At 43.6% G+C, this 23,456-nt stretch overlaps 1 protein-coding gene across 1 annotated transcript in view; it reads left to right on the top strand.

Moving 5' to 3' along the window:
- The window catches only part of clip2 (CAP-GLY domain containing linker protein 2), a 228,241-nt gene that overhangs the window by 125,636 nt on the left and 79,149 nt on the right, over nucleotides 1-23,456 (top strand). The window contains 7 exon segments of the mRNA XM_068010178.1: nucleotides 2,184-2,287; nucleotides 3,536-3,596; nucleotides 10,063-10,977; nucleotides 19,937-19,994; nucleotides 20,091-20,174; nucleotides 21,087-21,115; nucleotides 21,117-21,244. Coding sequence (XP_067866279.1) covers nucleotides 2,184-2,287; nucleotides 3,536-3,596; nucleotides 10,063-10,977; nucleotides 19,937-19,994; nucleotides 20,091-20,174; nucleotides 21,087-21,115; nucleotides 21,117-21,244 — 1,379 coding nt within the window.

Raw genomic sequence — 23,456 nt, 5'->3', positions numbered from 1 at the left:
CGGCATTGTAGACAGTCTAGATGATGGCATAAAATTACAAAGAGATGTTGACAGACTAGTTGAGTGGGCAAAACTGTGGCAGATGGATTTCAATGTGGGCAAGTGTGAGATTATCCATTTTGGACCAAAAAAGGATAGAGCAGGGTACTTTCTAAATGGGAAGAAGTACAGTGGATGTCCAAAGAGACTTGGGGGTTCAGGTGCATAGATCTTTAAAATGCCACAAGCAAGTGCAGAAGATAATCAAAAAGGCTAATGGAATGCTAGCCTTTATATCTAGAGGATTGGAGTATAAAGATATATTGGCCTTGGAGGGGGTGCAACATAGGTTTACAAGAATGATACCTGGACTACAGAGGTTAAGTTACGAGGAGAGGTTACACAAATTAGGCCTGTTTTCGCTAGAATTTAGAAGGTTAAGGGGTGATCTGATTGAAGTCTTCAAGATATTAACAGGAAAAGACAGGCTAGATAAAGATAAACTATTTCCCCTGGTTGGAGATTCTAAAACTAGGGGGCATAGTCTAAAAATTAGGACCAGACTGTTCAGGAGAGATGTTAGGAAGCACTTCTTCACGCAAAGGGTGGTAGAGGTTTGAAACTCTCTCCCTCAAACAGCAGTTGAAGCTAGAACAGTTGTTAATTTTAAATCTGAGATAGATTTTTGTTCAGCAAAGATATTAAGGGATATGGGCCAAAGGCAGGTAAATGGAGTTAGGCCACGGATCAGCCATGATCTCATTGAATGGCGGGACAGACTCGAGGGGCTGAATGGCCTACTCCTGTTCCTATCTTCCTATGTTCCTGTTTGTTGAGACTCACTTTTACTTACCTGTATTTATACGAGTGGATTGCCTGTGAAATTGCTAAGTGGTCATGTGGGACTGACACATATTTGTGAAGTTTAGTTTGTAAGTTGGATTGTCCATGTTTGAGACACTCTTTGTGGAAATGGTCTAAATAGACACATCTGGATAACTGCAGCTCTTTGTAAACTTATGAGCTCCATCGCAAACTAATTGTAACTGTTTGCAGATTTAACAAATTGTGACACTTTAAAGTACAATGTCTGGAGTATTTTATACCTTGCTGGACACAAGAGGCTGAATTGTATTAGTGCGCTGCAAATCGTGGTGGCACGTTTTGAAGTCGGCAGCCTTCAGGCCTGGAAGCGCTGCCGCTGAAACCCCACAATATTTTGCGCGGGGACTCATTTAAATGGAGTGGGGGGGGGTGGTGGGAGAGGCCACCCCCTCTACATCAGGGGCGGCCACTCTGTCACCGGCGATGGCGTCTGACCACACTGGCGCCATTTTTAAAGAGCTTCAAGCCCTTAGCAAAAATTTGAATTTTTAAAGAGATCCTAATGTTCATTTAAAAGAAAAAATAATTTAAAAGCTGGAGGCCCTTTCCCAACAACCCCCGCCCCCCACCACCCCCACAATGGTATTTCATTGGCCAATACGAAAAACAATAACTTTATTCCCAGCCCCAACCTCACCAACCCCCCCAAAACCTCGTCACATTTGCCCTTCAAACCCTTCCCACCATTCCCATAGCCAATAAAAAAAAATGTTTTCCCCGCTTCCACCCCCCGCCCCTCCGAATGGAGTTCTGAAAGCGCGCGAGTTGCAACGGCTGGCCGTAATATCAGCATGGGATGGCCACCCAGTCTGGGTGAGTTATTTGCATTTATTATAATACGCAAATCAAGGCCTCGCCGCCTTCTCGGCGCGTGGGTCGTGGCAGGTCACTCGTGCAAGTATTTTATGGGCCTCCCCACCATGACCTCTGACATCAGGGCTGGTAAAATTCAGCCCAAGACATCTCTGTATATAATAAGTAAAATTCCCATCCACACCCCCTCACTCCCATTTTATCAGTTAAATTGTCATTTAACAGGAAGTTCAGTAAATTAGTTGTTTGACTGAACAAAGTACCAGCCATCAATTGTTGGAGTTTGTACTGTGAAAATTCAATTGGATTCAGTGTCAGAGGTATCTCCCAAAAGTGAACCCCATGTCTCTTGCATTTAGTCAATATCTAGTCATACAATAACATGGCCCAGAGTCTATTGCAATGAACCCCTTGTGCGCACTTGACATCTCTATTTCAGTGAAAATCTAATCGCTAAAAGCCATTCAGATAAGAAGTGACTTGATTTATTTTTTTTTCCCCTGCAGTATGTGACTGAGGCTGAGACGAATCTTCAGGTAGTGCGATCCCTGCTGAACAATGCTGAGAAACAAAAACTGGAATTGTTCAACACACTGGAAGAGGAGAAAAGGTAACAGGAGGTGTTAAATTCCAAGGAAGGGGAAGCTAATAAATCTCGGAAGGCAAAAAAAAGTTACACATCTAGGGAAGGGGAGAGGGGAAGATGAAAGGAAGCTGCTAAATCCAGGAAATGGCAGAAAGAAGGTCTGCAGCAGGAAAGAGGAAGATGGAAATTTTGAAATGAAATGGTAAATTGTAAAGCCAGAAACCTCTTGTCCCTCACTATAAAGTGGTATGTAATCACGGCTCCATTTAAAGGGGTAGGTATTTACGTGAATACATGTCCAAAGCACTGATAACAGACTGAGTAGAGGGAGACTTGTTCCATATCTCAATTGTGCTGTACATGACCAGTGCTAATTCCGACTAGGTAGTGCATTTGTTGGCACACAATGGCAAAAGTGGAAAGATCTTCCAATCCTTAGCACTGATGTCTTCATGTCTATGAGCATAAAAATCACCATTGAAATGACTATAAACCTGTCATGCTTTGGTGCTGTTTTAACACCGTGCTGTCAAATTTCTCATTTTACTGGTATCTTTCCCATCAAGAATGACTGTGTTTCTCCAATGGGTTAAACGGGATCTCGAAGATAATAGATCAACCAAGGCACTTCACAGAGGGGGAAAAGGATGCTGGGGAAGTAAAAAGAGATGGTAGGGATGATCAAAAACACACACAGATGGGTTTGAGGAAGCCTTGAAAGGTGAGAAGAGAGGCTGTGGGAGTTCCGCATAGTCTGGCTGGGAGGGATGAAGGCTCTCTGTATTTAGTGGATCAGAGGGAGGAGGCCTACACAAGAAATCTGAATTGGAAAATCAAAGCACAGGAGCTGAGATGTGGGTCTAGATTGAGTTATAAAGGTGGGGTGGGTGAGGCGGAGGAGGAGTTTGTCGGAAGTGGAGTAGGTTATTCAGCCCCTCAAGCCTATTCTGCCATTCATCTAGATCATGGTTGATCTGTACCTCAACTCTATTTATCCACCTTAACTCCATATCCCTTGGTCCCTTGATATCCTCACCCTGCAAAACTCTTGATCTCAGACTTTAAAATTTCAGTTGATTCTCGGCATCCACAGCTTTTTTGCATCTAGGAGCCAAGGTCTTATCTCTCCAGTTTTTTTGCAGAAAAGAATGTTATTAACTCTGGCTGTAGCAAGTCTTACCAAAATATTTAGATTTCTGACACTATCGTGTGTATAATATCCCTGAAGGTTTAAATTTAATTTTTATTCCTTTTGCTTTTATGGTTTAACAGGAAAATTGAAGACCTCCAGTTCCGAGTGGAAGAAGAATCAATTACCAAAGGAGATTTAGAGGTAAAAGTGTTGAACACAGATAATGCGATCAGTATGTCGATTAGATGAAATACAAAGGGCTCTTCGATTTAAACCTGAGCTGGAATACAAGTCTTGGCTTGCATTCCTTTTCTGACATTTCCTCAAACTGTGTTTCCCCACTTTTAATGGCACCATGTTGGGGTGGCCTGGCAGGGGTATAACAGCCAAGAGAGTTGGTGGTATTTGCCAAGAAGTCTTCAGGTGGATGCGTTCTGTGCTCACATCCAAGGAAGACACCGCACATTTGGCCACCCAGACATATACAAAGAGGGAAACTTACAAACAAAATAGAACGTTTTTATTCTCTGCAGGTTAAAGGGTTTGTAATATTCCCCTTCAATGCAAAACATTTGGAAAAATATGCTAGTGACTTGTAGATGGGCAACTGTTTCCATCACCATTGAACCCTTCAGTGCCTCAACTCAGTAATTCAGAAATAACGTGACTGGAAAACTGTTGAAATAATCCTAATTGTTTAACTCCTTTTCTCACTCTTCATTAAGATGAGTTTTCCTCGCTGTAATTTGATGGACCCGAAAACAGAACTGTATATAAGTTTAGGCTTTAACTTTTGTTACTGTCTTTAAGAGGGAGTGATCATTCCAGTTTTTCCCTCCTAGAGGACAGATAGTGAACTCTTCTGCTGGAGGGCAGAATTATAATTCAACTGTTTTGCTTTGGTGGGGTGGATTGGAAAGGATGGCTCAATCGATGTATTTTACTTTTTGTGAATGTGATCTTAATCATCCTGCTCCCATGATGTTTACAGCTGTGAGCTTGTCAATCTTGTGTTTTGTTTCCTGTATGTCATACACTTAAGTTTTTTTTTGTCTATAGGTGTATAAAGTTCCTCTTGATTGGCTACTTAATCTTTTTTTTCCCCCTTTATATAGGAAAAGACTCCTGAATGTAGTAACCTGTTGAATGCAGTAGGTTTCTGTCAAACTGCACTGAGTAATGGGCTTGATTTTAATTTTTGAGGTTCATGTTGGTGCTAGTAACACATCCAAGTCATGAGGTGACTGAAATGTGTTCACACGTGCCTTTGAATTGTAGCTATTTCCTTATTTAAGTCATGGTATAATGCAGCTTTCAGAGCACTTTTATGCATTTATAAACCAGCCCAGGGCTTGCTTGATCCTCTGTAGCTTGAGGAAAGCTCTTGCCTTTCCAAGGTTAGATTCCTTTGTGCAACACACGCATAGCTGAAGTAATGGTGTGCTAACTGCACCCAAATCTTCAAGGCCTAATGCTCACTGTCAGTTATGCTGGTTAAAGATAACCCACCAATTGTCCCTATCCCAATTTTGATGACAGTAAACCCTCTGTAGTATCCAAGTATGAAATAGCAATGCCTTTGTTTTGCCCCATATCAATGGCTGTTTTAAATCCAGCAGTGTTGAGGCAATGTCCCGTTACTACAAAAACAAAATATAAAATCAGGACCAAAACACACAATCTACTGGAAAGCAAGGCATAGGATTCCTTATGGAGCTGATTGTGAGTCATGTGATCCAGAAATAAATACAGATAAAAAGCTGATCCAGAGTTTTAGGTGGTCAGTATTTTATCAACTGGTATTGTGCTGTCAAATCATGGACTGTTGACAGCAATAAAAATTATATGTGCTGTACAAGTGTGTGAATTGTTTCAAAGCTAGCAGGCAAGAAAGTATGGGACAATGCAAAAGATAAGCATTGATTCTGGATTATCTGTTCATGATGAATGGAATATGCATGGTAATCTCAATTATTTTATTCCATAAAGATGAGCACTTTGTGATTATACTGGTGTGCAATTCTGCCCCCGATTTCTTCCCACTTCTGTTATATTCTGATAATACAAAGATTTGCATGCAAAGAGCAGCTTTGTTTTACTCCGTGACCCACAATCCATAAAGTCTGAAGTGTGCAGGAAACTGATGCAATCCAAGCTCCACTTTGGGCTCCTTTTTAAGACTGCTTCCATTGCTTTTGTTGTTTCTACAACAGAGGAAAGCAGGAGTGCTGTCCTTTGAGTGTTCTTTCTCAATGTAATGATCCGGTACTGTGACACACTGATTTCCAGTACTGCTGAGTTCCCAAGCTCGGCCTTGCCGCTGTGGGGAGCTGCAGAGTGCCAGTCCAGTCATTCCCGCAAGGGTGGGAAGAACAAAAAAAGATGCATTTTGAGCAGTCCTCAAATGCGTGACTAACCTGAAAGCTCAAATCTTTGTCTGTAGATCTGCTCCACCTGAAATGTCGTACTCTCTGTGGAATTGCTCTTAATGCTTTTTGCATATAATGGAAGGTCAGCAGATGTCATTCAAGAGAAGCTTCATTCTTCAGTTTGAGTGTTTGACTTTAACCTTTTTGCATTTCCCCCTCTCCCTGTTGATTTTATTGTGCCAAGCTGTTACAGTCTGTTTGTGTCTCTCTCTTTCTCTCTCTCTTTCCTTTTCATCTTCTTCCCTCGGGACTAACAGACTCAGACAAAGTTAGAGCATGCCCGTATTCGGGAGCTCGAGCACAGCCTGCTGTTTGAAAGGACCAAAGCTGGAAAACTCCAAAAGGAGTTTGAAGACACTCGGGTAAAACCAGTTCATGTGCCCCCTGCCCACCCCTTAGTCAGTCTCATAGCTTGCCCGAGAATGGCTTGGCATCACAAAAGCTTCATTTTATTTTCAAGCATATTGGGTTTGTTTTCTGTCTTGCACTTCGTTGGAAGGGAAGTGGTGAGATTTGTTTTTTTATTTCTATGTTTGAAGCCTTTTTATATTTCTGCTTGCTGTTGGTCTGCAAAAACATTGCCTGGCACGTCATCTAATTTGCTAATTCTGTAGCAGGAAGCTGAGCTTTCGTACGGACATGTGGAGGCTCAGCTTCCTGATACACCCTCTAGCTCTGTCCATGGCATTGGCTGCATGTGAAACAATAGGATAGGTTCTTCATATTGAATTATTAAAATGTTGGTCAGCAAGTATCAGACTTGAATAGTAAGTCTTAAATCAGATTAAAATAATATATATACATCTTCAACAGTTGGTCTTAATGAATTTATATTAACAGCATGGTATTTTGGACTCACTGTCCAGTGCCCTCTGAACTTTGTTCTCAATGTTATCTGCAATTATGACTAGACAATCACAGCAGAGATAGGTTTTCAACTATTCATGGGATGTGGGCATCATTGACATTTATTGCCCATCAGGTAGTTAATCTTGAGAAGGTGGTGGTGAGCTGCTGCAGTCTGTGTGGCGTAGGTACTCCCATAGTGCTATTTGGTAAGGGATCCCAGGATTTTGACCCGGTGATGAAGGAATGATACATGTCCCAGTCAGGGTGGTGCATGGCCTTGGAAGTGATGGTGTTCTCATGCAGTTGCTGCCCTAATCCTACTAGGTGGCAGAGCTCGTGGTCTTGGAAGGTGCTGTTGTAGATGTTGCATGTTGTGCAGGAGCATTGGGGAGGGCCATTGCGATGAGCGCAGGGGGAGGGGCACGTAAAATTGAGCAGCAAAGTACAAACGTTGTGGACATAAAAATATAGAACGAGTAAAATGGTCTTGGCTGGTGCTGCTTACTGTGCGCAGCCTCTGAGATGCACCAGGCCTAGGAAGAGACAATAGCTATTTTAGGGCTGGAGGTGTAGACTTGTGTTCATTGGGTGTAGTTGAAAGACAGATGGATCAGAAACATTTACTCTTTTGCCTCCGTGTATAATGGAGTCTGAGGGACCATGTCTAAAAGTTAAACTAGTTACTGACTTTACAGATCTTGGTGTTCTGATTTATGATTAATGTGCCAATGCAGCAACTGCACTAAAAACAGATCTTTCTAAACTTCCATCCCCAAAAGATTCAACAAAACAAATCAACAAACAAGAAATAGAAGTGTAAATAGAACAAAGTTACCTGGGCTTCGTGCTTTGGAATATCAGAGGTTGTGGGTTGGAATCCTAGATTCTGGGTCCACATGACTACAGTTTGAACACCTCAGAAGTAGAGTAATAACTGAGACTGAATAATAAGGCAATAAGTCCACTAGGGAGGGGGAGTAAAAGATAACTTGGGGTATAGAGCAGGGCTCAGCCCCTGCCCTGGAGCATTGTGTTTACACTAGTCATTGCACCTCGCAGTTGGGAGATTAATGGTTTTCGAGAAGGTACAGTGGAGGAAACTAAACAGAAGCAGGGGATTACCAGAAGAAACGAAGGCATGTTTACACTGAGAGGCAGTTTAGAGGAGACCTTGTTGAACTTGGATTCTAAATAGTATCACTCAACAGAACTAGGGACAATTAACTCAGAGGGTTTGGGATTATCCCAGTGTCTAGTATTTCTTGATGTGTTGGCAATGTTCCCGGCTGTCAGTATGAACTCAGAAAATTATTCCTGATATTATTTACACTCAAAAGGTTTTGAACATAATGAACCTTGTGCCTAAACACCTTGATATACCTTCCTTAACAATACCTCAATGGTTTCCTCCCAGGCAGGCAACCCATGTCCTCAAGTTTTGGGTTAGCTGTTGCTCCCAATCCTTTGAGCTCTTGGCCTCCTTCGCCAACCTTTATTTCCGTCGAGTGTGATCTATGATCCTTCATACCATGTTTTTCAGCATTGGCGTTTCCATGTAGCTCTGTGCCATGCTTCCTGCCCACCATATGAGTGCTGCCCAGTGTACAGGTGGTGCCAGACTTGAACCTATCTTCACCTCTTGGCTGTTGTAGAGACCAGGTGATGCCATGCAAGTGGTGGAGACTGTAAAGTAGAAAATGTCCCAGAGGGAGAGACGTTCCTTCTGTACTTCAGGAAAAATCTTGAAATCCCTCCAATTCTGCCAGATCCTAATGCCACCACACTTTACCTCCACCTTCCAGTTCTCCAAAGTGCTGGCACACTCCAAGCCCTTTCTCCTGCACGCTGTCGAGCCTCGATCCCTGTGTGGTGCCCAGCCACAGTGCTCCTTCCTAAAATGCTGCCAAGCACCAGCCTCCCTCTTTAGAGGGTCTCATTTTCTCCTCTGTGTGCTGCCAGGCTCCAGATGGTCTGATCCATTTGTCAACCCTAGCTCTAGACCCCACAGTGTCTTCCAAGCTATTGTTATTTCCATCCATTCCAATGACTAACACAGAACTCTGTTCTCTTTCCCAATGTCCTGGTTTCTCTATCCTTTGAAAGTTGTCTTGGCAGACTGTACCACCCAATCACAGAACCCATCTCCGACCTGATAAATATTGGTTAACATCTTGCTTTGTATCCTGTGTGTTAACAAACGTAAGGGATGTAAGTTGAGGACATCAGTAAAAGAACATATATTAGAGATATAGAGTGCCATTGGGGAACATAGAGGAGAAAGGGACTTATAGAAAGAGCAATAGAGAAACAATGAGAGTTTTAGGAAGGCAGGGATAGACAATGAAGAATGCAGGAATGTTGGAGAGTGGAACAAAAGGATTAGAAAATAAACTAGTCCAACATTTAGAAATTGAACCGTATAATAATGCATTGGGTTAAAATTCTGTGTAACGCTGCTGTCATTTATAAAATACTCCAACTCCCAGTGAACAGTATATTAAACATAGCTTTAAAAAGTATATATTATGGGGAAAAATACTCACAGTATATATTTTAGAGAGATCTAGTGTGCATAGATAGAATGCATCACTGTGTTTTATCATACATTAGTGAAGGGTTCAAATACCAAGGGCCACAAATTTAAACTTGTGCAGGAAAAGCATACATTTTTCTTTCATAAATGTAGGATATAATACTGAAATCAGTTACCAGGAAAGGCCCTTCGAACTGGATTATATAAATGTTTCTAGACAAGGGATTAATGAATATGGTATGAGATAGGTAGGTTCAGGACAATGAAGTGGGACCAGATTATTGGAACAAATATACTTTTGCTATTCCTCTCTCTCACGCTCTCTCTGATTCAATGGGCACCAACAAAATGAGTCCTGAGTGTCATAACTTTAATGTGAATGGATAGTAACCTATAACCTTAGATTCCCCTAGGTCACTAATCTCCAGTGTGAAACTTCTGATAATGTATGGAGATTGAAAAGGTATCATATAATGCTGAAAGTGGTGGTTTGCCATGGTTTGAGTTCAGGCTAATTTCCCATAATTGAGGGTTCCATGTAGTATGACAAAGACTATGCTTCATATACAAACCAAATTGACTAGATATTATGACACTATGATGCTGCAGGTGTACTTTTATTACCCCTGTTGTACATATCAATTGGCAATACTCCAGCAATACCAAGTTAAATCAGAGTTCTTAACTCTGTTCCTACTGTATCTAAAAATAAAAGGTATGGAACAGAGACTTTATAATTGATAATACGTAGAAGCTAAGATGTCACACTTAACCAGTCTACAACCCATTAATCGAACCCATCTGAGGAGCAATATGTTGGGTACTAACTGTATTTTCTTTGATTTTCTGACTCTAGCTGACAACAGTAGCTGAAAAGTCCAGGATCGTACAGCTTGAGGATGAACTAAATTTGAAGAACAGTGAGATTGAGGAACTGCAGCAGAGGTTGAGAAACTCCAACAAGTCGGACACTCCTGAGCACAGCCTCAGTCTACAGTCAGAGGTTCTGAAATTGCGAGATCAGTTATCATCAGTCAACAAGGAGCATCAAAGTGAGAGTGCCTTACTGAGGGAAAAATATGAGACCAGATTGCAGGAGTATCAACAAGAAATGGATAAGTTAAAGGCCACCAATGAAAAATACTTGCATGATATCAATGACCTCCGACAGAAGCTGCACCAAGCAACAAAGGAAAATATGGAGATGATGGACAACTGGAAAAACAAATTGGACACTTTGGTGTCTGACCATCAGAAATCTCTAGAGGAACTTAAGCTCTCATTGATTGCAGGTACTGATGTTCAGAATAGTGAGCTAGTAGAACTAAGAGCCACCATCGAAAGCCTGAAAATGGAGCACCAGCTTGAATGGGAGAACCTTAAAGCCAAGCATGAGATTGAGATGGCACTCCATATAAAGGAGAAAGAGGATTTCAAAGTTAAGCTGCAAGAAGCCAAATATGAACTGGAAGAATCCAGTTCAAACTGGCGAAACAAATTGGAGGTTGCAACAAGTCAACATAGGCAAGAGCTCCAGATGACCATCGATCAGCTCCGAAATACTGAGCTGAGACTTAGTGAACAGGAGAAACTTCACGCTGGGTACAAAGACCAAGCACAGGCCATCAGTTTCTTAAAGGAGCAGATCTCTTCGACTGAGAGAAAAATGATGGACTACGAGGCGCTCCAGAAGTCTGAGATTCAACACAAGCAGGAATTTAAGCACCTTCAAGAGAAACTGCAAGCACTGGAAGCTCGCCATTCTTCTGAAGTATGAGAATAAATAAAACAATAAACATATCTCTGGTCTGTCTGTGGTAGGAGAAATCATGTTAGTCTTGCTGAGCTTTGATTAAAATCAACTCCCAATATAATCAAAGAAAAATTAACAATTTAATAATATCTGGGCTTAAAGCAGATTTAAATAATAGATGTCTTTGGAATTTGATCTTAATTAAATATTAAATAGACAATGCCGTGGGCTTATTTTTATGCAGTGTCTGAGCTGAAGACCAATGTTACTGTTGAGTTTAATGACCAGGGAGAATAATGTGTTTGCTTATATGTAATGTAATGGTTCAATAATTCTTAGCACAGTTACTGCACACTTGAGTTCTTGCTGCTGGAAATCACAACTAAATGCTTGGAAGGAAATGGCCGACAGGCTACAGAAGGTTTAAACAGGCAATTCCCAGGGTCTGTCCATATCTCAGGAATTTTATCCAGTGAGTAACTGAACCAGGGCTTGACCCTCACTCTTTGGTGAGTTGGCTGCGTAGCAGGCAGTAGAAGACATACTTTTTTTCCAAAAATATACTTTATTCATAAAATTTGTAAAGATACCTTACATAATTCAAATTGTACATTACAGTAAGTACAGTACAGACAAGTTTCTTTCAATAGAATACATGAGGTACCTCTCTATACTTTCCATTTCAGGTTATATTTATAATGTACATTTGCATTACACATCTCACATTCTCTGGTGCATATACAGGTTCCAGCCCCTCGGTATATTATGGCGTGAGGGCCTTACACAGTGGTCTTTCCCCATTGAGTCTTTGCAGCGGCTGCCCCGAGCTATAGTGCGTCGCTCAGCACGAGTCCTGGACCTTGGGATGTGCCAGTCCGCAACACTCTGTCGTCCACAGCTCTTTGCACTGGAAGACCAGCAAGTTTCGGGCAGACCAAAGTGCTTCCTTCACCGAATTGATGGTCCTCCATCAGCAGTTGATGATTATCTCTGTGTGTACCTCTGGGAATAGCCCATAGATCACTGAGTCTTGAAGTACAGAGCTGCTCCGGATGAACCTGGACAAAAACCACTGCATTTCTTTCCAGACCTGCTTTGCAAAGGCACATTCCGGAACGAGGTGGGCAACAGTCTCTGCCCCCATTGCAGCCACCTCGAGGGTATCATGTGGAGGTGGTGACGCTCCAGGAGTGCAGGAAGGATCTGACGAGGAGGGCCCTTCTCACCACCAGCCGAGCTACCCCTCGGTGCTTGTTTGCAAGTTCTAGTGATGAGTGGAAGACTTTCTCATTATACAATGAGAAAGGGCTAATTAATAATCTGGTGGTAAAAGAATCTTTAGGGAAAAGTGACCATAGTTTGATAGAATATTCCATTAAGGCTGAAAAAGATGTAGTGCAATCCAAAACTAGGGCCTTAAATCTAAACAAGGGAAATTATGAAGGTATGAGGAGAAATTGGCTGTGGTGGATTGGAAAAATACATTAAAAGGTTTGACGGTAGATCGACAATGGCTAGTATTTAAAGAATTTAAGTATGGTTTTTAAAAAGCATACATGCCTTTAAGGCAAAAGAACCGAATAGGGAAAGTGAGTCAGCTGTGGCTAACAAAGGAAATTAATGGTATTAGATCAAAGGGGGAGGCTTATAAAGTTGCAAAAAATGTCATAAGCTGGAGGACTGGGAGAATTTTTAGAATCCAGCAAAGGAGGACCAATAAATTGATAGAGAATAGAATATGAATGTAAACTGGCAAGAAATATAAATATGGATTGTAAAAGCTTCTATAGGTATGTAAAAAGGAAACAATTAGCATAAACAAATGTGGGGCCATTACACGCAGAGATAGGAGAATTTATAATGGGAAATAGAGAAATGGCAGAGAAGCTAAATAATTACTTTGTGTTTGTCTTCACGGAGGAAGATACAAGAAGTCTCCCTGAATTAAATAAGATCCAAGCATCTAGTGAGAAAGAGGAACTGAAAGACATTAGGATTAGTTAAAAAAAAAGTTGTATTGGAGAAATTAATGGGACTGAAAGTTGACAAATCCCCAGGACCTGATGATCTTCACCTTAGAGTGTTGAAAGAGATGGCTACAGAGATGGTGGATGCATTGATATCATAAATTCTGCAATGGTGCCTGCAGATTGGAAGGTTGCAAATGTAACCCCACTGTTTAAGAAAGGGGGGAGCTACAGACCTGTAGGCCTGACGTTAGTAGCAGGGAAAATAGTAGAATCTATTATAAAGGATGTGATTACTGGACACTTGGAGAATAATGGTCTGATTGGGCATAGTCAGCATTGATTTATGAAGTTTGACAAACATGTTAGAGTTTTTTGAGGATGTTACTAGCAGAGTGGATAAGGGGGAACCAGTGGATGTTGTGTATTTGGATTTTCAGAAGGCTTTTGATAAAGTCCCACATAGGTTACTAAGCAAAATTAAAGCACATGGGATTGGGGGTAATATACTGGTATGGATTGAGGATTGGGTAACAGGCAGAAAACGGAGCAGGAATAAATGGGTCATTCTCATGTTGGCAGGCTGTGGCCAGTGGGCTGCCACAAGGATCAGTGCTGGGGCCCGAGCTGTTCACAATCTATATCAATGATTTGGATGTGGGGACCAAGTGTAATATTTCCCAGTTTGTGGATGATACAAAACTTGGTGGGAACGTGAGTTGTGAGGAGGATGTAAAGAGGCTTCAAGGGGATTTGGACAGACTGAGTGGGCAAGAACATGGCAGATGGAATATAATGCGAATAATTTGAGGTTACCCACTTTGGTAAGAAAAACAGGTGCAGAGTATTTCTTAAATGGTGAGAGTTTGGAAAGTGTTGATGTCCACAGGGATCTAGGTGTCCTTGTTCATAAGTCGCTGAAAGCTAGCATGCAGGTGCAGTAAGCAATTAAGAAGGCAAATGGTCTGTTAGCCTTTATCGCAAGAGGATTTGAGTACAGGAGCAAAGAAGTCTTGCTTCAATTGTATAGATCATTGGTGAGGCCGCACCTGGAATATTGTGTGCAGTTCTTGTGCCCTTGCCTGAGGAAGGATATACTTGCCATCGAGGGAATGCAGCAGAGGTTCACCAGCCTGATTCCTGGGATGGTGGGATTGTCCTACGAGGAGAGATTGAGGAGACTGGGCCTGTATTTCCTGGAGTTTAAAAGAATGAGAGGTGATCTCATAAACGTACAACATTTTTACAGGGATAGACAAAGTAATTGTAGGAAGGATGTTTCCCCCGGGTGTGGGGTCTAGAAGCAGGAGACACAATCTCAGAATAAAGGGCAAGCCATTTAGGACTGAGATGAGGAGGAACTTCATCACTCAGAGGCTGGTGGAAGCTCAGTCACTGAGTAAGTTCAAGACAGAGATCGATAGATTTCTACTTGCTAATGACTTCGAGGTATAGGGGGATAGTGCGGGACTATGGCGTTGAGGTAGACCGTCAGCCATGATCTACAATGGCGGAGCAGGCTCGAAGGGCTGAATGGCCTACTCCTTGCACCCCAGCAAAGAATCAACAGCAGCGAAGGAAGTAAGAAAATGAATGAGACAGCAGCCAATGGTGTCATCAAAGTGGGAAAGGCAAACAAACAGGCACCTAGTCCCTGAGTAAACTAGCTCGTGTTCTGGTCTCCACTCCATTTCTAACTAGTTACCACTCTAATTAGAAAGAATTTGCTTTATTATAGGACCTAATCATCTCTTTAGGATGTCCCAAGGATTACTTTTGTAGTTAGTGAAGGTGTAGTCAATTTTCAAGTGGTAAAATGCTCCAAGCAGCAAATGAGGAATTTATGTCCACTTGACCAGGCATTAATACTTCAGATTAATACCTGACCTGAATGGTATTGGGTGGGCGTTCACTTCTGTTGTATGTTGTTAACTCTGTTAATGGCCTCAAAATGGTGCTGGTAGCCTCGCCACCGACAGAAGGCAGCTACAATTTTATAGCGACCTAACATTGGGTGCCAAAGTGCCCATTCATCTCAGGCACTGGGTACCTTTTAATATGCAGAGTAGTTGACTATTCGCAAGCTGCATCTGTGTGCCCGTTTGCTCCAGCCTCGCATTAATGAGGCCGGTCCTTCAGAGTCGTAGCCACCTCTTTGCCGCGGTTACAGGCGATCGGCTAGTGGCCTCCGTCAACTGGTCGGCCAAACATCAAGATCAAGCCTTTTTACAATGCAGCGTTCCTTTAGTATTACAATCAAGTGTCATTGCAGATTAGGTCCTAAATCCGCAGTGGGGCTCGAACCCGGATATCAATGGCAAGACTGCTGTCACTTCCCCAAACTAGCACCAGCCTATTGGAGAATGGAGAATTCGACTTAACAGCAGCAACTTGGAAGTTCTCCACTGGCTCCAAATTGGAGCAGGAATCTTTTTCACAGGATCAATATTACTGCAGCAAGTTTTCAACCAATAAAGTTACAGAGTCACTTGCACCAGCTCTATGCTTCACTCACTGGTACAAAAGCTGTCTGGCCATTCTGGCAGTCCTTTCTAACTAGAAGGAAAATAAAGGCACTGCAGTAAATGCGATATCATGATTAATCTGTCTTCAGTTACTGAATATGCACAAGGCTGAAAGGGTGCATAAAACTCACAGGACTCGGCCAGCTTCCGCTGTTAGATACATCAACTTTCTTGGAGCTCACTTGGTGGTTGCTCACTGACATGTGCTACCCTGTATGATCCCAGCTGCCTGAAGTCTACTGACCACAGTTGTTAAATTAGCCACCACTTTGAACTTTTATGCATCAGGGCCATTCCAGGCTGGCAGGAGGGTGGGGGCGGAATCTGACATAGATGAGTCACCCCTCAGATTAACGCTGTGTCCAGAGTGTCTCAGTGTCTTGACCTAAGGTGCAGACGTTTGTATGTGCACAATGGCACTGAGCTTCAGAAAAAGGTATTGAGGCTTCTTTAAATTGTCTGTTATTCAAGGGTGCAGGGTACCATCAATTGTAGATATGTGACTATTTTGTGCTGCGTTACGCCCGGTTGTGCTATGCAGAAGGGGTGCACAGAGTTCACATGACCCTGCCAGCTTCTGCTGTCAGATACATCCATTTTCTTGGCGCTCACTCCATGGATTACCTCATGTGTGATGTCAACTGGAAGATCCTCCTGATTAATACCAGGTATCCAGTTGCTTGCCAATACTTCCAAATCCTACAACAGTAGAATATTTAAGGAAGAGGGCTAGCTGGATGGATGGGTATTGGGGTATTCTCGCTATCTTCTTTAGCCTTCCCTGGAGACCACGATTACCATGACAACCAAGAGGACAGAGGAGTGTTGCAGTTAGGCCCGTGCTGAAACCAGGATGTTCAATGAAGTGTTTCAGAATCTCGAAACCATTCCATTGCTTAGATCGCTTGATAGTTGCATCATTGTAAAGGGTGTACATAATGCAATATGCTCTATAATACTGAGGGAAACATCAACTCGGACGCCCAAAAGCTATACTTCCACGAGCAAGGACATAACATAGATCATAGAACATAGAACAGTACAGCACAGTACAGGCCCTTCGGCCCACGATGTTGTGCCGAACCTTTAACCTACTCTAAGATCAAACTAGCTACCTACCCTTCATTCTACTATCATCCATGTCCCTATCCAAGAGTCGCTTAAATGCCCCTAATGTATCTACTTCTACATTGTACAGTATCCACTGATACCCCTCCCCCTCCCTTTACCCTCCACCTATTGACACTCTGTAAACTATGACACTAGCCTGTTATTTACTGCCACCAACTTGGAACAACTTGGACCCAAGCATTCATTCAGTTCTGATGAAGGGTCACTGACCTGAAACATTAACTCTGCTTCTCCCTCCACGGATGCTGCCAGACCTGCTGAATATTTCCAGCATTTCTTTTTTGTGTTTCAGATTTCCAGCATCTGCAGTATTTTGCTTTTATCATTCATTCAGTAAAGTTCAGCACTGCAATATCTCTTTTTTTTTAATAAGAAAATCCATGCTCTAAGTTTTAACATGGTTGTTTTATTTGCTTTGGACTAAGATGGAGTTCAAGGCTGAGTAGATTTCTTCATGTGGGTGGTAAAAGATCCCCCGACAGGCCATCTCCATCCAATTCAGTGCAGGAAAAAACTACATTCACATGAAGAATTTTTTGAAAGGTTGCAGTTTTCATACTAATTTACTTTGGTTTTCTCTCGACTTCCCTTTCTTGGCATCTGTTTCAGATTCCTTCAATGTATCATTGATTCTGCCACTCAGTTTTTTTAATCCCTTAATCTCTTATTGCTAACCAGGGGGGAGGGGAATGAGGAGCACAACGGTGAGATTCCGCACCCGTGCAAAATAACACTGCATGTCATTTGTGTGCATGGCTTTTCTCCAACACTGCCACTTTTGGACTGTTCCGGATACAATGATGACTGCCTGTTCCTCTTGTCTGCTGTAACAGTGATGCTGCCTTGTGGTTTGTGGGAAAGGTATGATCCTTCGCTGAAGCTGCTGGCTGGGCTGGTGCTTTACAACGAGCTGCATCATTATTTACTTAGAGGTGGGACTAATGCCTTTATCTCTTGCTTGCTTGCTTGCTTGCTTGCTTTATAAAAAAAACTATCCTGCTAACTGTGAGGATCTACATGTATCAGTCTGTCTTGCCCAGGAGCAGTATATTACACATGCTGACAATAGAGAAAATGCAGATGGGAATGTGTGTCGGGACGAGAGGTACTTCGTGAACAGTGTATTTAATCTTGCCTTGTGCTTGCTTTCTATGGCATACGCTCCTTCACAAGGGCACTGCTTTCCCTTTATCTCAGTGTGGTTCCTAGCCCAAAGCTGTATCTGTCATATTTACTACATGAAGAGAGCTGCTTGATGAATGAGCACAAACAAGGCGGAAGGCTTTGTACAGTCCTGGCCATGAATGATGCCCCTGCTTGCAAGAATTCAGAGCGCTATCATCAAGCCACTTATCATCTCGATGGCTGCACTGGAATCTCGCCGTTAGGAATGTTACTTCCTGCACATATCCACTCGTTGTAAATTAGAGGCCTCGGGAATGGTTGGGCATGCATCAACAGAAACATTTGCAACGGAATTCTCTCCCTCAAATTAGACTAGGTGGCTTCCTGTAATTTGATAGCTAAAGCATCCAGAATAGATGGGCAGGCACTCGGACTCCATGTGTTACAGCCGGTGCTCCATTATGCTAGCCAATTGGCCTCTATTGTTGCATGCTGGGTCATGCGTTTCTGCACAGCACCTGGACATTCACGTTACTCTCAATGAAGCATCCTCTGTGCCAAGGGATCTGCTAAGTGGTCTTCACTATTAAATAACACAGGAGTGACAACGGAATCTCGTGCCCTCCCTCATTGACTGTACTGAATGACTTGTTGTGCACTTCACCAGGGACTCTGCAGTGTTCCCGTGGAAGTGGCACGCTCCTGCTTTGCGGAGTATATGAAGTGGTCAGTGTGAATAAAAAGGGAGGCTTCCTGTGCCAGTTGTGGATGGCCTTTATCTGCTAAGGGAGCACATGGATACCCATGTTGTCCAGTTTGTGCCCACAGCAGTGTTAGAGCTCTGCTACCCAACTTATGGATCCTTTATACAACTGAGGATATTTTATGTCCTAGATTCTTATCAAATGGGTATCAAATATAACCTACCTGCATTGGAAAATATATCCCCAATAACAAGGCCATGATAAAGCATTATTTTACAAAACCAGACCGGAGTGATTGATTTGATAATCAAATGGAGGAAGGTGCAGAGACAGCTGGACATTGTCAATCTCCCTGGAAGATAACATTGATTGAAAGAACTTGTAAAATGATCTGGGACTTCTTCAAAAAAAATTTCCTTAGTGGGAAGCTGCCGGAGCAGGTACACCTGAGTGGCAAACTCCAGGTCTTCGGTTTGCCCAGTTTATCCATATTGCTGGGTCACTGTGGTGAGACAGAGTTCCCTGAGCACCAAGACGTGATGCATAAAAAAAGATACCATTTAAAGGACTCTTAAGAATCTCAGTGGGCTGTGTTATTTTGGTTTCAGAGGAATGATTACAGTATCAAGTTACAGTATTGCTGCTTTAACTTCCCATGTAAATTTCTTTCTTGCAATAAACGATTCATAGTTTAGCCTGAAATACCTGGTCTGGCAGCATGGCGTTTTTCTGACTAATGGAAAGAGTGTAAGTTCAGCACTGCCGCACTCACTTACATTCAGAAGGATGACGGGTCGTAGAGTTGGTGCCACAGTGTCTTTAGACCCACGTCTGACCTTCAGCGTGCAACTCTCTTGCTAGAAGAACTAAATCTACTCTTGGGGGTTTACAGTGGCATCCCAAACTCTATCCAATGTGACGCAGCAATAAATATTGAGGTTGTTAAAACATCAAGTGCATAACATCCCACTCGTCATGTCCATAAATTTACATTTCAGGTCATTAGAAATGTAAGCCTATTTATGGAAATTGCCTTTTGTGCTGAACACTGATGAGAATGTTGGCAGACAGTCAGAACCACACAAACCTTGTAGTCTTGTAGTGGCTTGTAGTCCACAGTGTAATTTCAAGGCCAAAATGGCTCTTCCTCCACTCTTGGCAGCAGTCATGAACTGCTTTGGGTAAATTATCAGCAGCATTTGGTGATATTGTGCTGCCCAGTACTGTTGGGTAAAATGCAGGAGGGCATTGGAAGTGTCTGAGATTGGAACGTATAACATGACTTGTTCTGCTCTTGCAAGGACCCAAGTGTAGAAGTTATAATTGATGCCGTTCTCCAATGAATTCTCAATGAAATTGCTCTCTGCTTATAAACGTCCACATTAAAATAGTGCAGAGGAATTCCCTACAAATGTGTTAAGTGTATGAGAACACCAGTTGTAATTTCCACCCTATAGTCAGGCCTATTGAGTCTTGAGGGAAACAGAGAGCTTTTATCTTGACAATGTCATTGATGTGTTTACAGGCCATTGACAATAATAACATCTTAAAAGAGAAAATGAAAATGAAGCAATCAATAGAAGGTAATTTTTGAAGTAACAAAGTTTTATTTGAAGAAATTTCATATTACACTGAGCTCAAGTTTTATTTTCCCTGTTGATTGCTTTGTCACCTTTTAGATTTGTTAGACAAGCTCGGTAAAAGAGAAAAGGATGTTTCTTCAATGTCATCGCAGATTGAGTTATTAAAGACTCAGATTGTTGGTAAGTCAATAGAAGACAATAACTATTTTGTATCACACTAATGGAAAAAATACATACAGACTTGTATTTCCTTCATTATATAAAAAGTGAGTAAACTTGTGAGGGATGCTTACAGTTTTCATAAACAGAGAAATTTGTTCTTCTCTCCTTCATATTTCCTCCTGTGTATAAAGTACAACAATGTAATTAATGAAAATGAAGAGAAAGAAAATATTGATTTAAGGAGTTGTTAACCACTTCTTAATGTCTAGAATATGCTTGTTGAACTCATTTGGGTAGAAACAGCTAGATTGTTCCTCAAGGGAGAATAATTTTAAGTATTTTGGTATTAAAATCCTTGCATGGTCTCGCTCCTCCACATCTCTATAACCTCCTTCACCCCTATAATTCTCTGAGATCTCTGTGTTCCTCTGCCCTCCTGTGCTTCCCCCATTTCTTTTGTCCATCATTGATGGTTATGCCTTCAACTTTCTAGGCCCTAAGCTCAGAATTCATTCTGCAATCCTCTTCACCTCTCTCCTCCTTTAAGACGCTGCTGAAAACCTACCTCTTTGACCAAGGTTCGGGTCATCTGTTCGAATATCATACGAACGTACGAATTAGGAGCAGGAGTAGGCCACTTGGCCCCTCGAGCCTGCTCCACCATTCCGATCTGATTGTAACCTCAACTCCACATTCCCGCCTACCCTCAATAACCTTTCACCCCCTTGCTTATCGAGAATCTATCTACCTCTGCCTTAAAAAATATTCAAAGACTCTGCTTCCACCACCTTTGAGGAAGAGACATTCCAAAGGGCTTATTTTGTCTGAATGTTGCACAATGGATGTGATTGGTTGCTGTACTTCACCCGGATATATAACTCTCTCTAATCTTATTCCGTGAGATTAGTAACCACATTTTTGCTTCCACAGCTCTGGAACACAAATCAAAATCTTCCGAAAAAAAAGGCCGACGCAACGACAAAAGAGAAAGCCAAGTTAGAAATGGAGCTGGAGGTCCTAACCCGCAAATCCCACGACGCCTCAGGACAGCTGGTTCTCATTAGTCAAGAGCTGCTGAAAAAGGAACGGTGAGAGTTTTTAGTTTTAAGCCATAGAGATGCCATCGTTAAACATAAAGTCCTGTGTCTGGGGGAGGGGAAGCAGCTAACTATTCAAAGGCAAAGCCAAATAGACATGACTAAAAATGGGGGTGGAGGAGCCGACAGCTGGGAGAAGATTTAAAACATGATTGAATAACTGCAGAAGGAAAACTACATCTGTATAAATACTTGTAGTTTCCGGCTGATTACTCAGCAAGGAACTCATACACCAGATGCAGGAAAATTGTCTTGTATGGATTCTGTCATTGAGGCAACTTGTTTTGATAGGATATAAATAAAAGCTAAATCTTGGATTTTATTGAAGAGGTTGTATCAACACAGATGTGAAATGCTGCAGTAGGCTGAAAATGATTACAGGAGTAATCAGGTTGGCAACGTGTCCATACACTGACACCAGTGTCCGGGGTAAACAATTTTGGGGATGACTGATAATTTCAGGCATGAGAAATTTCCTATTGGCTTCCATAGACCGGCTTTTTAAAAAAAAAAATCACAGGTGTCAGTTTCACAGCTGACAGGTGCGGAAGCAGAGACAGCGTTTCTCAACTTTGGACAGATTCGGGAATTTCTGGCGGGTTCCGATTTTTTTTTTTTAAACTCTGCCGGAAAATCAGAATCTCTCCGGAGTTCGAAAGAGCTGTTCCACTCTCAGCAACTGTCACAGAGAAAGCAAGGGGAGGGGGGATGAGAGAGAGAGAGAGAGAGAGGTGATGGGGCGGGTGGTGGGGGGGGGAGGGGAGAGAGAGAGAGGTGATGGTGCGGGTGGGGGGGGAGGACAGAGAGAGAGAGGTGATGGGGGGGGGTGGGGGAGAGAGAGGTGATGGGGGTGGGGGGAGAGAGAGAGAGGTGATGGGGTGTGGTGGGAGAGAGAGAGAGCGTGTGGGGGTGGGGGAGAGAGAGAGAGGTGATTGGTGGGGGGGGGGGAGAGAGAAGAGAGGTGATGGGGGTGGGGGGGTAGAGAGAGAGAGAGGTGATGGGGGTGGGGGGAGAGAGAGAGAGAGGTGATGGGGGTGGGGGGAGAGAGAGAGAGGTGATGGGGTGGGGGGAGAGAGAGTGGGGTTGGGGGGAGAGAGAGAGGTGATGGGATGGGGGAGAGAGAGAGGTGATGGGGGTGGGGGAGAGAGAGAGAGGTGATGGGGGTGGGGAGAGAGAGAGAGTGATGGGGTGGGGAGTGAGAGAGAGGTGATGGGGGTGGGGAGAGAGAGAGAGGTGATGGGGTGGGGGAGAGAGAGAGAGAGGTGATGGGGTGGGGGAGAGAGAGGTGATGGGGGGGGGGAGAGAGAGGTGATGGGGTGTGGGGAGAGAGAGGTGATGGGGTGGGAGAGAGAGTGATGGGGGTGGGAGAGAGAGGTGATGGGTGGGAGAGAGAGGTGATGGGGGTGGGGGAGAGAGAGGTGATGGGGGTGGGGAGAGAGAGTGATGGGGGTGGGGGAGAGAGAGGTGATGGGGGTGGGGAGAGAGAGTGATGGGGGTGGGGAGAGTGAGAGAGGTGATGGGGGTGGGGGAGAGGAGAGAGGTGATTGGGGGGGGGGGAGAGAGAGAGAGGTGATTGGTGGGGGGAGAGAGAGAGAGGTGATTGGGGGTGGGAGAGAGAGAGAGGTGATGGGGGGGGGGAGAGAGAGAGAGGTGATGGGGGGGGGGGAGAGAGAGAAGAGAGGTGATTGGGGGGGGGGGGAGAGAGATGAGAGAGAGAGGTGTTGGGGGGGGGGAGAGAGGAGAGAGAGAGGTGATGGGGGGGGGGGAGAGAGAGAGAGAGAGAGGTGATGGGGGGGGGGAGAGAGAGAGAGAGAGAGGTGATGGGGGGGGGGAGAGAGAAGAGAGAGGTGATGGGGGGGGGGGAGAGAGAGAGAGAGGTGATGGGGGGGGGGAGAGAGAGAGAGAGAGGTGTATTGGGGGGGGGGGGAGAGAGAGAGAGAGAGGTGATGGGGGGGGGGGGAGAGAGAGAGAGAGAGAGGTGATGGGGGGGGGGGGAGAGAGAGAGAGAGAGAGAGGTGATGGGGGGGGGGGAGAGAGATGAGAGTGAGAGAGAGAGAGGTATGGGGGGGGGGGAGAGAGAGAGAGAGAGAGAGAGAGAGAGAGTGATGGGGGGGGGGAGAGAGAAGAGAGAGAGTGATGGAGGGGGGGGGGAGAGAGAGAGAGAGAGAGGTGATGGGGGGGGGGGAGAGAGAGAGAGAGAGAG

This window comes from Heterodontus francisci, chromosome 30 (genome assembly GCF_036365525.1).
Source record: "Heterodontus francisci isolate sHetFra1 chromosome 30, sHetFra1.hap1, whole genome shotgun sequence".
NCBI lineage: Eukaryota > Metazoa > Chordata > Chondrichthyes > Heterodontiformes > Heterodontidae > Heterodontus > Heterodontus francisci.
The sequence above is the reverse complement of the archived record's forward strand: the minus strand, read 5'-3'. Positions and strand labels throughout refer to the sequence as shown.